Raw genomic sequence first — 16,948 nt, 5'->3', positions numbered from 1 at the left:
ACCAATACACATCAAACTTCTAAGTGCAGTTCTTCCCTCCGAGGAAAGCAGGGGGATTTTCCATTTTCTTTGAATATAAAACCTCCCCTTGACTAAGAACCTTTCACAGTGCTTCCAGTCCAACACAATGTATCAAGTATATATAATTATAATCTCTCCTTCTGAAGAGTCCATAAAAGTGAATTAAATAACTTAATATCTACATCTCTACCCTATGATCTTTGGGTTTGTGTTCTTTTATTTTTATTTTATTTTTTCCGAGATGGAGTCTCACCCTGTCACTCAGGCTACAGTGGAGTGGCGCAATCTTGGCTCACTGCAACCTCTGCCACCCAGATTCAAGCAATTCTCCTGCCTCAGCTTCCCAAGTAGCTGGGATTACAGGCACCCACCACCACACCCGGCTAATTTTTGTATTTTTAGTAGAGACGGGGTTTCACCATGTTGGCCAGGCTGGTCTCGAACTCCTGACCTAGTGATCCGCCCGTCTCAGCCTCTCAAATTGCTGGGATTACAGGCGTGAGCCACCGCGCCCAGCAGATTTCTATTCTTATGTTTTCTAATATTCATATCAATATAGCATGTGTACATAAGTAAAATACATATATTGGTATACATACTTAAAAATGACTATTGTACAAAAATTTTCAGGTCAAAAATATGATGGAGATCACTGATTTAGAGATGGGGGTTACAAGGTGCAGCAGATGAGATGTCAACAATCTCTGGGTAATAGAAAATATATGGACAAATACTGGCTGTAAGGCACATCAGGCAAAACCACAAATGAGCCCCTGTGAAAACTGCAGGTTAGATGCAAGGAAGGAGTGACATTTACTCAGACAACAAACACTGACTGAGCTCCTACTACTATATGACAGACACTGCTCTGGGCACTCAGTAACAGCCATACAGAACAAACACATAAATCCCTGCTCAAAAAGGATGGACTCTGTTGAGATGGGGAAGGAGGTAGCTCTCAAGACCTCCAAATAAATATATGTTAAAAGAAAACATTTCATGTTAAAACATAAAGACCTATGTCCGGATAAAAATACCTAAACTACAAAAACATAAAATATATATTTGATGGTGACAAACGTTATGGGGAAAAATAAAGCTTCAGAAAAGAGGGAGTGTGGGGATGGGGCCAGAGAAGGCCTCGAAGATGACACATGGATGAGATATGAGAACATCCAAAGTAAACATTCTCGGGAGAGGGCAAAAGCATCTGAGATGCACAGCTCTTCAAATGTCCTGAAGGACAAGCAGGCCAGGGTGCAGGAGGAGCAGCAAGGACAGGGAGCCAGAGTAGAGGGAGGGAGGTGGGTGATGAGAAGGCAAAATACTTTGACTTACAGTGAGACAGGGAGCCCCTGGGGGGGTTCTAAGCTGCAGAGTAGCATGATCTAATTTACAGTTTAAAGGATCACTGCTGCTGCTGTGTGGGACGGACTGAAGGAAGGCAAGTTTGAAAGCAGGCACACCTTGTAGGAACACACTATTCCAATAATCAAGTAACCAAGGCAAATCACAGACAGTGACTTTGTTTTTTTGCTTTTTTTTGAGACTGAGTGTCACTGTGTCACCAAGGCTGGAGTGCAGTGGCGTGATCTTGGCTCACTGTAACCTCCGCCTCCCAGGTTCAACCAATTCTCATACCTCAGCCTCCTGAGTAGCTGGGACTACAGGCATGTGCCATCATGCCCAGCTAATATTTGTATTTTTAGTACAGACAGGGTTTCACTATGCCGGCCAGGCAGGTCTCGAACTCCTAATCTCATATGATCCACCCGCCTTGGCCTCCCAAAGTGCTGGGATTATAGGCATGAGCCACCGCGCCCGGCCAGACAGTGACTTTGATGGGTGGTAGAGGCAGAAGTGGTAAACGGTGGTGAATTCCATAAATCTGGAGGTAGAGGCTGACAGGTGGAACAAGGGAAGGAGGGAGACAGAGGTAGAGAGGGAAGAGGAAGGAAAGGAGAAGGAGAGAAAAAAAGAATGGCAACAGGATTCTGTCTCAGAAACTGGAAAGGTGAAGTCACCATTAAACTAAAATGAGGAAGGCTGCAGGAAGAACAGACAGGAGAGGAAAATTCATAGTTGAGCTTTGGACAAGTTTGAAATGATTTATTACACATCCAAGAAGAAATATAAAGTGGCTGGACAGAAATTAGGAATTCAGGGCAAGGTCCAGGCTGGAGATATAAAAATGTGAGAGTCACAGTGCAGAGATGATATATCAAGCCCTGAATTTGGATGAAACAAAGGGCCATCCAACTGTGAGGGACTGCAGCAATGAGTAAAAACCAAGAAGGATGTAAGGCAGAGAAGAAGGCTTGTGAATGGTATTGCCAGAGACAGACATTTAAAAGACAAAATTTTAAATATTTTTAATAGACAACTAGTGGGAGTGTAAGCATACCAACCTGCTCCCCCAAGAAATTCCTCCACAGCTGCAAGGCCAATTGCAGCTCCTTGTCTGCTTCATTGAAAGCTAAACCTGCCTGTAGAAAAGCTCAGCCCACAGCACAATTCTAGGTAAGCCTCTGCACTACCTTTCCTTAAACTAGGAACCACTATCTGCAGATGTTTTTGAAAAAAATCCCATAAATGAAAGCAAGAAAAAAAGCATAAAATCTGACTCTGACTCCATTAATTAGAAGACAAGAGTGAATTCCTTGAAAAGAAAAAAAAAATCCCTCTAATTAGGATCTTCAGACAGTTGAGATGATACTGTATCCACAAAGTAAGATACTATGAAAAATAGAACAAGAAAAAGTTTGTGGAAATTAAAAAATATGCTTGCCTGCATTTTTTAAATGTTCAGTAAGGAGACTAAAGATCAAGTCAAGGAAGTATTCAAGAGTAGACCAACAAGATCAAGTCAAAAATCAAGAGAGAAAAAATATACAACTGATAGATTAAAGTAGGGGCTTATCATCCAACTAACAGAATTTCCACAAGAGAATAATGAAAACAAGGACAGTAAATTTTAAAACAAATAATGCAAAAGTATTTCCCACACTGAAGAGAATGAATTTTCAAATTAAATAGGTACCTAACGTACCTAACTAGCATCTAGACATACCACAGTGAAATTTCAGACACCAGGAACATAGAAAAAAAAAATTCCCAGAGAAAAAAACCCCCGGAGAAAAAAATCCCAGGTATTACACGATGGAGTAAGATAGGCAACCAAGTTCTCAGCATCAACACTGAAGCCTCAAGATAATGAAACTATGCCTTCAAAGTTCTGAAGAAAATGACTTCAACCTATAATTCTGTACCTAGTCAAAGTATCAAACAAGTACAAGGATAGCTTCAGATTTCCAAGAACTCAGAAAATTTACCTTCTATACTTTCTTAAGTTTCTTTGTGACGTGATTACGAAATGGAGAAATGCACTGAGAAGACAAAATGGAATTCAGGAATTGCAGAGCCGACTCAGGGGAGGAGGGCGCCCCGGGATGATAACCTTTAGCAGGTCTAGAGCAAGCAGTCAGGTCAGAAAAGGAGAAGAGAGGCTCCAGGAGGAAGGTACCTAAGAACAAGTGGGAAACCCAAAGATTTCAAAGCACAGAGTGATAGACTTTTAAGGCTACAGTACAGGTAGGCAATGCGAGAAGGGAAAAAAGAAAAACCTAAGGGAAACAAAAAAGGGGGAAAAATTTAAAAAACTCTAGAGAGTCCCCACACAAAACTGTACAAGAAACAGAATGTAAATTTGGCCTTGTAATATTTATATAGTCCTTAAAAATTTTTTTTATTTTGAGAGACAGGGTCCTGGTCTGCCACCCAGGCTGGCACAATCACAGCTCACTGTAACCTCGAACTCCTGGGCTCAAGCAATCCTCCAGAGTAGCCATGACTATAGGTGCACATCATCACACCCAGCTAATTAAAAAACATTAATATATGTATATAGATGAGGGTCTCGCTATGTTCCCCACGCTGGCCTCAAACTCCTAGGCTCAAGCAAATCTCCCACCTCAGCCTCCTAAAGTGCTGGGATTACAGGTGTGAGCCACCAACCATGCCCAGACTAAATAGTCTTAATAGTGTAAATGCTTACTGTTTCTCAACTTAGAGTCAGTCGACTAAGTCTTAACTAAAGTAGGGAACAAAATGTAAATTTGATCAGCTTTGACAATATAAAAGTACAGACGACAATTTAGAAGGTGGAAGCAGGATAGAATGTAGGTGGTGGCAAGGAAGAAAATATAAGACTTGAAAGAGAGGCCTGGCATGGTGGCTTATGCCTGTAATCCCAGCACTTTGGGAGGCCAAGGTGGGCGGATTGCCTGAGCTCAGGAGTTCGAGACCAGCCTGGGCAAGATGGTGAGACCCTGTCTCTACTAAAAATTTTATTAAAAATTCCAGGTGTGGCAGGGTGTGCCTGTAGTCCCAAGCTACTCAGGAGGCTGAGGCAGGAGAATCACTTAAACCCGGGAGGCAGAGGTTGCAGTGAGTCAGGATTATGCTACTGCACTCCAGCCTGGGTGACAAAGTGAGACTCTACCTCCAAAAAAAAAAAAAAAAAAGGAATTGAAGGATACATATCTTTCAGAAGTCAAAATATACTAAATATACTGAAATATAACCAGACAAGAAATATTTAGGTATACTACTTAAAATTACTAAAGTAACCAATAAATGAATTAAAAACTGATTTTGCTGTATGAGCTTGGAAGCAAGGGAAAAGCATAAATGGGCTAGATCCTGACATATAGCAAGAAATCAACAGGTACTACCTAGTTGGTCAATGAAGAAACAGTATAAAGCATATTATTACAACATGGAGAAAGAAACAGAAGCATTTAAAAGTGGGGGATTCTGCGGAGTGGGACTAGTATAGAGAAGAATGAAGCAAGGAATGTTGCTTTTTATTTTTAATCTTTTTTATACTATTTGATTATTTTCTCATCTATCAGGAGATATTACATTGATATGCTTTCTTTTGCCAGATTTTCTATGGTGAGCATGTATTTCATAATGCATTTTATTTCAAATATATGGGATGCTTCCATACATTATACCAAACAGGAAAAATAAAAGGAAATCCACGCCTAGACACATCGTAGTGAAACTGCAGAACATCAAACACAAAGAGAAGATCTTGAAAGCAGCCAGAGAGAAAGGACAGATCACCTACAAAGGAACGACAGACAATTAGAATGACAGAAGTCCACTCAACAATGGAAAGCAGAAGACAATGGGATAATAATATATATAAGGTGTGGAGAGCAAATAACTGTTAACCTAGATTTGGGTATCCAGCAAAACTACTGCACAAGAACACAAAGAAAGAAAACACTCACAGGTGAATAGACTCTTGGAAAATATACTGCCAACAGACACGTTCCAGTGAAACTTCCAAAAAAATACTTCAAAAATACTTCAAAATATTGGAAAATAATGATCCCCAAATAACACTCAGAGATGTTAAGAATAAGTAAAATGATAAACAGGAGGTAAACCTGAAAAAACATTGCCTGGAAAAAATCACAAAAATGTTGTCCAACTTGTGTATTTTATTTTACTTATTTTTTTTGATAAGGAGTGTTGCTTTGTCGCTCAGGCTGGAGCACAGCAGCACAATCTTGGCTCACTGCAACCTCTGCCTCCCGGGTTCAAGCGATTCTTCTGCCTCAGACTCCTGAGTAGCTGGGACTACAGGTGCGTGCCACCATACCTGGCTAATTTTTCTATTTTTAGTAGAGACAGGGTTTCACCATATGGTCAGGCTGGTCTTGAACTCCTGACCTCAGGTGATCCACCCACCTCACCCTCCCAAAGTGCTGGGATTACAGGCATCATCCACCGTGCCCGGCCCAACTTGTGCATTTTAAAAAAGATCAAATTGAAACACTGGAAACAAGTAAATTAGGAGGGTAAAGACTGAAGCTCTTCAAAGGTATTCAAAAGTCCTTTTACTGTTTGAGAATGGGGTCAGGATATTAACTTTTAGAATACTAAATTAAATTTGTGTGGTAAAATTTCACTGGTAACGACTAAAAGAACAGAAATGAGGGCAAGCATGGTGGCCCACACCTATAATCCCAACACTTTGGGAGGCTGAAGCAGGCAGATCACAAGGTCAGGGGATCAGAGATCAAGAGATTGAGACCATCCTGGCCAACATGGTGAAACCTTGTCTCTATTAAAAATACAAAAATTAGCTGGGCATAGTGGTGGGCGCCTGTAATCCCAGCTACTTGGGAGGCTGAGGCAGGAGAATCACTTGAACCAGGGAGTCGGAGGTTGCAGTGAGCCGAGATCGCGCTACTACACTCCAGCCTGGCGACAAAGTGAGACTCCATCTCAAAAAAAAAAAAAAAAAAGAACAGAAAGGGAAGGTTTAAGTAGTAAACTAGTTTAAAATTGTAGAACCAGGGTTAGGGTTGTCAACAATAACAGTAATTAATGAACCTTAAAAAAGATGAGAAAAAACCAGAAAAGCAGGCAAATGCAAACCAGAAATGATGACAGAAAGTAATCTAACTATACCAGTAATTGTAATAAATGTGACTGGTCTAAACTCCCCAATAAAAGGCAAACTCAGATAAGACTAAAAAACAAAATCCAGCTTTATGATATTTAAGATATAATATATAGTTGACCCTTAAACAACATGAGGACTAAGTGAACCAACCCCCCAACAACAGTTGAAAACCCACATACAACTTTTGACTTCCCAAACATTTAACTACTACTGTTGCCAACGCAGCTGCAGTGGCAGCTTCATAAATTTTTTTTTCTTTTTTTTTTTCTACCATGGTTCTTATGTTAAATTCATTTATCTTGAAATGGCGAATAACTGCAGCCACAGTTGTAATATGTATCTTTGGTACATACTGAGCAATGGTTTCTTGTAATGTCATGACTTTTCTTTGGGAGCACGTCCAGCATCACTAGTAGCACTTCATTATGGGTCCTCTGGTGTTATTCAAGGTTTACAGTATCGCACTAAACATGATGAAAAATATGCAAGAACTGCGAGATCACCTTTTACTGCAATTCACAATTTACTGGAGAGCTGAACTGTCGCAGAGATGGTTAGCATTACACAGCATTTTAAGTGGACACTGAAAACACCTTAGCTTAACCATAAAGCAACAGGAGGTAACTACAAAATTATTACAGTAGTACAGTATGTACTATAGTAAATCTTATGTAGCTATTACTGCATCTTTATGTTTGCTTACATTTCTCTCAACAAGTGGTATCATGTAAAGTCTGTGTTTGTGTGCATATATTTTGATAAATTAAACTTCACAATAGATGTGTATGTTTTAAGATAGTAAATGTTAGTCTAGCGGCTACATATATTTTATGTGTTCATGACATACCTAAATTTTTCTTAATTTTGTCACTATTTCTAGGCTATATAGTTTATCTACAAGTTTTTTCAAATTGCCACATATCTCAAAAAATATTTCCAATATATTTATTTTCAAAAATCCACATATAAGTGTATGAGTGGACCCACACAGTTCAAACTTGTGCAGTTCAAGGGTCAACTGTATATACCTAAAGCATGAGAGAGAAAACTGAAAACAAAGGCAGGGAAACCAGATATATAAAGCAAATATAATTAAATGGCTATATTAATATCAGGCAAAACTGACTTTGAGATAAAAACATCTTTTGCTGCAGAGGGTCATAAATCAAGATAAGGGATTCAATTTGCAGAGAAGATATAACAAATTTAAATATGTATGCACCTAATAGTATATAACAGCCTAAAAATAAAGCAAAAACTGATATAAGTACAAGAGAAATTAAGATAAATCTGTCATCATGTTGGGCAATTTCAACACCCTTTCTCAAGTGGTAAGTCAAGCAGCACAAAAAGGATTAAAAGACAAAAACACACACCACTTCCAAATACTGTATAGAAAACACACTTTCAATGATGAAAGTTATAATGGAAATTAAAGACACTCTGATAACGAAAACATGATGAATTAAAACCTGTCATATGTATTCTTCTCAAATGCTTGCATTTGAGAAGAAGACAGCCTGAGGTAAATAATTTTTAAAATATGGAAGGATAAATTAAAAGAGAAGTCAGGCCAGGTGCAGTGGCTCACACCTGTAAACCTAGCACTTTGGGAGGCTGAGGCAAGAGGACTGCTTGAGCTCAGGAGTTCCAGACCAGCCTGGGCAACATAGTGAGGCTCCATCTTTACAAAAAAACTTAAACATTAGCTGGGCGTGGTGGCGTGTGCCTATGTGGGAGGATCATTTGAGCCCAGGTGTTTGAGGTTGCAGTGAGCTACAATTGTGCCACTGTACTCTAGCCTAGGTGACAGTCAGACCTCGCCTCTTAAAAAAATTTAAAAAAGCACAAGTCAATGAAATAGAAAACAAAAACACCAAAAAAAAAAAAAAAATCAATAAAGCCAGAATAATGTTGTTAAGTCTTTGAAAAGATCGGCAAAATAAACTTCTAGTGACAGACTGATGGCAAGACAAAAAGCAAAAAGTACACGTATTATGAGGTGGGTGCACTAGTAAAAATAAAGACACCAGAGAAATGAGAGAATGCTATCTGCTCAAACAAAAGAAGAAAAAAAGCTAACACCTTATGCCAATACGTATGCATGTTTACATTTTAAAAACCTGCCCCAGATTTTACCGTACAACAGTGAGTAACCACATTAACAGGTAACAGTTGCTTGCAGTATCACTTCACACTTGTGAATATATCTAGTAATACCAAACTCCTCATCAGCAAAGGTACTTGACACCATTTCAATTATCCCCTCTTAAAACACAATATAGAAAACCACACAAACATATAGCTTAATGAATTTTTGTAAGGCAAAACACCCTTCTGACTACCATCCAAGTCAGAAGAGAGAACGTCATCTGCCACCCCAGAAGCCTCTCTGTGTGCTCCATCTTTATCAGTCCTCTTCAGAAGCAACCACTATGTGCTTTTTATATTAACGCCTAGAGGTTCTTTATAATTTCACACATACTGGGTATCCCTAGCCACTGCAGTTTAGTCCTGCTCCTTTTATTTTCCTTTGATTTGCCTTTTAATCTCAAGTTCTCAGGCTATTCAACCCATAGTGTCCCAAAGACTATTTTTCCAGCTGCACACTCACAGTGAAGCTCAATCAACATATTCCTCTGGCCTCTGCAATTTCTTGCAAACTGACTGCTGGACTGAGAGCTTGATGACTTAGGTTTACATTTTTGGCAAGACAAAAGTTTTGTTCTTTTGTATCAAGAGGCACAAAACAACTGGTTTTCACTCTTAAAAGCAAAACTCTAATTCTACCATCTTGTTCTCTTATTAGCTGAAATCATTTTAAAAGAAAATGTTTCTCTCACCTATTATATCAGAGGTTGGCAAATCTTTTAGGCTATTTTAGGCTATGCAAGCTATATGGTCTGTTGCAACTATTCAACTAAGGTTGTAGTATGAAAGTAGCCACGGACAATACATACATGCATAGGCACGGTTTGGTTCCAACTGATGCCAACTCCTGTCCTATGGGGTTACCCAGTGGTATCATTCTTACAGAAAAGACAGCATAAATGTTCAATTATTTTATTTACCCAGTTTTCAAGACAATGAATGAGTATCTACTATCTTTCAGAAGGTGACTAGTTAGAGCTTATTTTTTAAAAATGTCATTATGAAATTGTGGATTTAAATGGGCTTTAATCCACTGCAATATTTACACCTACTGAATCTCAAATAATTCCATTTTTGGCCAATGGAAACCTCTCTAAGTTGGCTCCTGCATCCTTTGGACATGGTCTACCATTTATTGACAGCTTCTTTGCTATCTGGGATGTTGAGCCATTCCAGGATCATGTTAACATTTCCTGCCCCAGACCTGGAAAAAGACATTTCTCAAGAAGCCTAGTTATTTTTTTTATTTTTTTATTTTTTTGAGACGGAATCTCACTCTGTTGCCCAGGCTGGAGTACAGTGGCACAATCTTGCTCACTGCAACCTCCGTCTCCCGGATCCAAACGATTCTCCTGCCTCAGCCTCCCGAGTAGCTGGGACCACAGGCGCACACCACAACGCCCGGCTCATTTTTTTGTATTTTTAGTAGAGATGGGGTTTCACCACGCTGGCCAGGCTGGTTTTGAATCTCTGACCTCAGGTGATCTGCCCTCCTCGGCTTCCCAAAGTGCTGGGATTACAGGCATGAGCAACTGCACCCAGCCCAAGAAGCCTAGTTTTTTAAATAGGAAGTATTCCAAGACCACAATCTGGGAACTACAGATGATGCTAAGGGTTGACGAATGTTTCTATGCCCTTCCAGTAGACAGAACTAAAAAAAAATGTATTTATATATAAAATACACTGTGAGTTCCAAAACATTTCCAATGTAAATTCAGGACAACAGGCTTTTACTTATCTGAAGCTCATCCTCCATTAGATTCCCTAAGAAAAGTTCACGGGAATAAGTTTCTGAATTTCTGCATATAGATAACAGTTGGTGCTGGATCACTTCTAAAGGTCACTTTTGCTGGACATTAAGTTCTTGGCTCACATTTTCTTTTCTGGAGTATCCAATACGCTAGTCCATTTTCTTCCAGCACAAAAGTGATGCTGTTGAAAAGTTTGATGATAATCTACCTTTCTTTTTCTTCTAAGTCATGTGCCCCTTTTGCCTAAATGTCCAAATCATTTTTTTCTTTTTAAAATTTCATTAATTAAATAATACATCTTAGTGTTATGGTTCTGGGCAAATATTCTCAGGTATACTGTGCAGTTTTTCAGACAACAGTTTCAAATATGTTTTCACTTCAGGAAAGTTTTCTTGAAAGACAGTTAATGTTTGCTCTGTTCCTCTGAATATTGTTTCTTTGGAGATTCCTATTATAAAAACACTGTATTTCTATTGCCTATTATCAATATTTGCCACTTTCTCATGAGCCCTTTCTTTTAGACTTTTAAAATGTTCTTGTCTTTTATCTTTAATTTCTCTGAAGATGTTTTATTTATTTTTAAATTGCTATTTTCTGTAGCCATAAGGTTTTGCTATGTTGCCCTGGCTGATCTTCAACTCCTGGCCTCAAGTGATCCTCCCGCCTTGGCCTCCCAAATTGCTGGGATTACACGCATGTTTTATTTTATTAAGACACACTAATTCTTGAGTTCTTTCTAATTTAGTTCTTCATTTCTTTTGAGACAGGGTCTCACTCTATCGCCCAAACTAGATGGCAATGGCATGATCATGGCTCACTGCAACCTCAGCCTCCTGGGCTCCAGCAATCCTCCCACCTCAGCCTCCCAAGGAGACAGGACTACAGGTGTATATCTCGCCCAGCTATTATTTTTATTTTTTGTACAGACAGGGTTTTGCTATGCTGCCCAGGCTAGTCTCAAGTGATCCTCCTGCCTCAGCCTCCCAAAGCGTTGGGATTACAGGCATGAGCCACTGCACCCAGCCTCAAAGTTCCTCTGTTTTATGTTTTTCTTGGCTTTGTCTTGTATTATTTAAATAATGTCTTCTAGCTCACTTTGAAATTGTATTTCTTTTTGGTATACCTTTCAGCATGCTTTCACTGAAACAATGCTATTTTGTCTTTTACTCCCTTTTATCTTTTAATTTGGCACAGGACTTGACCTTGATACTTTTCTGTTGTTCATTTTAGGGGAAAGTTTGCTTCGGATAGCTATTCTAACTTCAGAATCAACAACCTTCTTCTGTTGATTTTGTGATGTTAAAAAATATGGCACCTTGCTTTGAGATTTCCTATTGTTTTCCTCTCCTATTTTTATCTGACATTCTTTCCTTTTCTCTATTGTCTGTTTCCCTGCTCCATTTGATTCCACTCCAAGACTCTCACGTACAGTCCTGTCTTTGAAGAAAACCTTGGTGCAACACATTACAGACTCCATAGGGAGTAGACCAGTGCAGCCCTTTTAGATTAGCCTCATCTGCCACTGCACTGTGCAAAATCCCTCCTCAGTTTCAGCTACTCTCCTCAATTTGGCCCATTCACATTTTCCAATTGGTACCTATTTGCTGTTTGGAGGCCAAACAGATCTTGTCCTCAGGACTATCATTTATCAGAATAGTATATAATGCTGTCATGGCAAACTGAACAATACAGTCAAAAATTTTTAAAGAGACACAATGAGGAGACAAATACAGAATTGACAATTTTGAAATCATAAGGTTTCATGAAACCTGGAACAATTTAAAGGACAGTTTTGAAGAAATGAAAAAATATATTCCAAGGTTCTTGAAAAGTATGTGAGAAATAACATAATAAGCATATAGTTTTTTTGGTGGGGTTTAAAAATTCAAATCTTAGTAGAAAAAGAAAGAGAAGAAACAAGAATCCTTCTTGATGACAAAAGAGACAAAAGGTCAGAAGAGTCATGGAGAAGGGCTGTGCAGGCCCGGGGGTCAGATAACAGAGACAACAAAAGTCCAAACTAACAGCGTTAGTTCTGGGTAATGAGGAGGAGGGGAGAGATACTTTCACAAAGGAGTCAGAAGATGAGAGACACACTTTCAAAGTCAAAAGATTGTATAGGAATTGGGGGAGAAAGCTGAGAAAAAAGCAAAAAAAAAAAACACAAAACCTGGAAGCAAACCGAAGTATGTTAGGCACGAGGGGATAAATTAGGGTTGCTGGGACACATATGGGAGGTCAGAGACAGGATGCTTAAGACAGGGGAGATTTAAAGGTAACTAAAATTTCAAGTTCAGGTAAACAGGTAGGATCAACAAAAAGAGAAAAAGAATGCAGAAATAAATATATCTTTAAGAAGGAACTATTTAAAGATCAGCAAAATTCTGATAATAACTAAGGCTTAATGACTGGGTTCATGAGAGTTCACTGTACTAGCCTTTCCATTTTTGAGAATATTAAAAATTTCCACAATAAAAAGACTTTCAAAAATTTCTAGAAAGGGCTGGGTGCAGTGGCACACACTTGTACACACTTCCAGCTACTAAGGATGCTGAGGCAGGAGGACTGCTTGAGCCCAGTGAGTTTGAGGACTGCCTGGGCAACACAGCAAGACCCTGCCTCTTTAAAAAAAAATTTTTTTCTGAAGTGTTGGTATGAACCTTCCTCATGGTATCCTTCTCATTCTATTTCTGGGCTTAATCATCACTTTTTTCATAGTGTAACATTTCATAAAAATCCACTGGAAAATATTCAACGCCTCATGAAAAAACTGTAGTAAAGACTGGAACATCATTTAAGTTATTACCTTGATTTTTTTCTACAGAATCTCCTTTTGTTTCCTCTTCTTTAATGGGGGAACTTATTCTGGGGGTCCTACTTTGTCCCTGGACCACTTCTGCTAGCAATTCTTCTTGAGAAGTTCGAGTTCTGGGAGCAACTGGAAGTGTCTGTTTCTGTGGGACTTTCACATAAAAGCAAAAAAGATAGAAATATAAATGCAGTAATACATCAAAACTCCACAGTGACTATATCATATTAAATATAAATGCCTCCTTTGGTTTAGAACATATGAGGAGTTCAGGCTGAGCGCAGTGGCTCATGCCTGTAATCTCAGCACTTTGGGAGGCAAGGTGGGTGGATCACTTGAGGTCAGGAGTTTGAGACCAGCCTGGCCAACATGGTAAAACCCCGTCTCTACTAAAAATACAAACATTAGCCGGGCATGGTGGCACACACCTGTAATCCCAACTACTCAAGAGGCTGAGGCAGGAGAATTGCTTAAACCCAGAAGGCGGAGGTTGCAGTGAGCCGAGATTGCGCCACTGTGCACTCCAGCCTGGGCAACAGAGTGAGACTCTGTCTCCAAAAAAAAAAAGAAAAAGAAAAGAAAAGAACATTATATGAGGAGTTCAATCCATACATACCATTCATTTTTTCTTACAACATTACTGAGATAGATACCTGACCTATTTATCCAAACATATGTAAACAATATCCATACAACCACATACCATGAATACAATATAGTACATATGTATTCATTTTCAACAAAATGTGGTTTATTTAAGCTTAGCTTCATGATCTTATATGAGTTTCAAATTGTAATTCAGATAACCTAGGTAAAGAAAGAAAATTTCAAGGTCATGGAACTTCTCTAAACTTCTCATCATTCTAGACAATTAATACTGCTGATAGATCAGGAAATGAAATGCAGATATATCATTAGGTCAAGAGTGCGCCTTTGCCTGATAATCTTTATTCTATATGCCAAAACCTGTTGAATTTTGTGTTCAAGGTTAAATTAGGGATGAGGAGAACCAAGAGGACAGACAAGTATCAGGATCAAAAACTGATGGTGCCAGGCACGATGGCTCACACCTGTAATCCCAGCATTTTGAGAGGCCGAGGCAGGTGATCACCTGAGGTCAGGAGTACTAGACCAGCCTGGCCAACATGGCGGAACCCTGTCTCTACTAAAAATACAAAAAAATTAGCCTGGCATGGTAGTGGGCGCCTGTAATCCCAGCTACTTGGGAGGCTGAGGCAGAAGAATCGCTTGGACCCAGGAGGCAGAGGTTGCAGTAAGCCAAGATCACACCACTGCACTCCAGCCTGGGCAACAGAGCAAGACTTCGCCTCAAAAAAAGAAAACAAACAAAAAAACTGATGGCTACAGTTTACCTCATTTTAGCAAGGGGGTCACAAAAAAAAGAAGCGAGAGAGTGAATAAGCAGGGCAATGCTGTAAGTACACCCATCAAATCCACAGCAAAACCTAAATCTTTTTAGAGTAGCTCATTACCATCAGCTTGTTAACACAAGTTTACACATTGCCTACAACAGGTCGGCCACAGAGTACAGAATTTAATGACAACACAAAATGACACCCATCAGTTGTCTGCATTTCAGAATCAGCTTTCCGTTAAGACCAGCTTACAGCTGATTCATCTCCTGTTTTGAAAACATGTAATACTTTTATATTCTCTCATAAAATTACTCAGTACTTGCACTAGAATTGGAGCAGGAACATCACAAATGAGTCAATTCTCTGCCTTATGTTCTATTAATGAGTTCCACCAAAAGGGAAGAAACCAACCTTGTTTATATACTACTGTTTAACAAATTTCTGTAACTTCAGCTACCTATTATTGTCCAATTGTACTCCCCTTTATACATCATAAATTCCTATCTAATGTTGAATCTAATGCTACTAATATGAAAGTCCCACCTCATCAAAATTCTCTTCAAAATGTTTATTGGAAAGATATAAAAGGCATTACATGGTGCTTGAAAAACTACAGTCCATTAACAGTTGGCGAAGTTTCTCAAATTTGTCAATTTCCTTTTAAAGCCATTTTTCTATAGGGGAACCTCATCTTGGTCTTGACATCTGACAGGCACCTTTATTTTACCACAATTTAAGGAGCAATCATTTTCAGCTTACTCAAGAATTACAGAAATGTCTTACCAAGTGTAAACATAACACATTTAAATTACCTGTAGAGTAGTTAGTTGTTTTTGTTACGGATTCTTGAGCTTCAGATATAGCCTTCAAAATCAGATTCTTGTTAGCTTGTTTAGAAGGTGGAAGAGAAGGTCTGAAAGAGTTAAGAAAGGTATTTTTATTAAACTTTAAATTTCAGTTCTTCACAGGCCAGCCATCTATTATGCCTTTACCACAACCTTCTCTAGGTTTTAAACAGACTAGCTGCAGTTTTTAGAAAATGCCAATTACACCGGAACCTTTTTTTTTTTTTTAGACAGACTCTTACTCTCTCACCCAGGATGGAGTGTGGTGTCACTGCAGCCTTAAACTTCTAGGCTCAAGCAATGCTTCCACATCCACCTTTCCAGTCTAGGACTACAGGTGCCTGCCACAATGACCAACTAATTTATTTTAATTTTTTGAGAGACAAAGACTCATTACATTGCCCAGGCTGGTCTCGAACTCCTGGTCTCAAGCAATCCTCCTGCCTCAGCCTCCCAAAGTGCTAGGTACAGGCATGAGCCACCATGCCTAGGCCCCTTTTAGTTTTTTTAAATAATAAATCTGAATCTTAATTGATGTTGTTCCTCCTCACCCCACCATCATATCAGTCAATATTCTCTGCAATCCTCTCCAATGTTAAGCAATTTCTCTCATTAATGTGTTTCTCAAAACCCAATGGAAAAGTCTTACATGGTATTACATTAAATATTTACGTCAGGTGCGGTGGCTCACGCCTGTAATCCCAACACTTTGGGAGGCCGAGGAGGGCAGATCACCTGAGGTCAGGAGTTCGAGACCAGCCTGGTCCAACATGGTGAAACAGCATCTCTACTAAAAATACAAAAACTAGCTGGTCGTGGTAGTGCACACCTGTAATCCCAGCTATTCAGGAGGCTGAATCAGGAGAATCACTTGAACCTGGGAGGCAGAGGTTGCAGTGAGCTGAGATCGTGCCACTGCACTCCAGCCTGGTTGACAGAGCGAGACTCCGTCTCAAAAAACAAACAAAAATTATTTTCGTGATTATTCTCTCCAATAAATCAGGAAGACTCCACCAAGGCAGTTAAAGATTAATTTACAGCCACGTTCAAGGTACCTCCTTTCAGGCTTTGCGGGCACAGACACACTGCTGGAGATGCTTCCTGTTCGAGACCCATAATCATCATCTTCTTCCTCCTCTTCTCCATCATGATTGAATTTTTTTACTTTAACAACTGAACTTACCACAGGCAACTTTCTCTTCCGAAAGTTTTCATCCTGCAATCAGATAAAATTTATGCTTACCTAATCTCAGAAAATAACAAAAGTTCTACCACAAAATGTTTCCATTTTAAGAAAAAAACAGTACATAGTAATATGAGAAATTCACAGAGTATTTCTTGGTTTTATATAAAAATATAAATATGAGGCCGGGTGTGGTGGCTCACATCTGTAATCCTAGCACTTTGGAAGGCCAATGTGGGAGGATCACAAGGTCAGGATTTCGAGACCAGCCTGGCCAATATGGTGAAACCCCGTCTCTACTAAAAATACAAAAATTAGCTGAGCATGG

General features: G+C 39.2%; 1 protein-coding gene across 12 annotated transcripts in view; it reads right to left on the bottom strand.

Annotated features, from left to right (window-relative positions):
- Positions 1-16,948, bottom strand: part of ZC3H14 (zinc finger CCCH-type containing 14) — a 49,368-nt gene that overhangs the window by 20,945 nt on the left and 11,475 nt on the right. For all 12 annotated transcript variants that reach the window (XM_054447771.2, XM_054447763.2, XM_054447772.2 and 9 more), the window contains exons 7-9: positions 16,493-16,653; positions 15,405-15,505; positions 13,214-13,369 (exon numbers count right to left, since the gene is read on the bottom strand). In XM_054447771.2, coding sequence (XP_054303746.2) covers positions 13,214-13,369; positions 15,405-15,505; positions 16,493-16,653 — 418 coding nt within the window. The remainder of the gene's footprint in view (positions 1-13,213; positions 13,370-15,404; positions 15,506-16,492; positions 16,654-16,948) is intronic.

Source organism: Pongo pygmaeus, chromosome 15 (genome assembly GCF_028885625.2).
Source record: "Pongo pygmaeus isolate AG05252 chromosome 15, NHGRI_mPonPyg2-v2.0_pri, whole genome shotgun sequence".
Classification (NCBI taxonomy): Eukaryota; Metazoa; Chordata; class Mammalia; order Primates; family Hominidae; genus Pongo; species Pongo pygmaeus.
The sequence above is the reverse complement of the archived record's forward strand: the minus strand, read 5'-3'. Positions and strand labels throughout refer to the sequence as shown.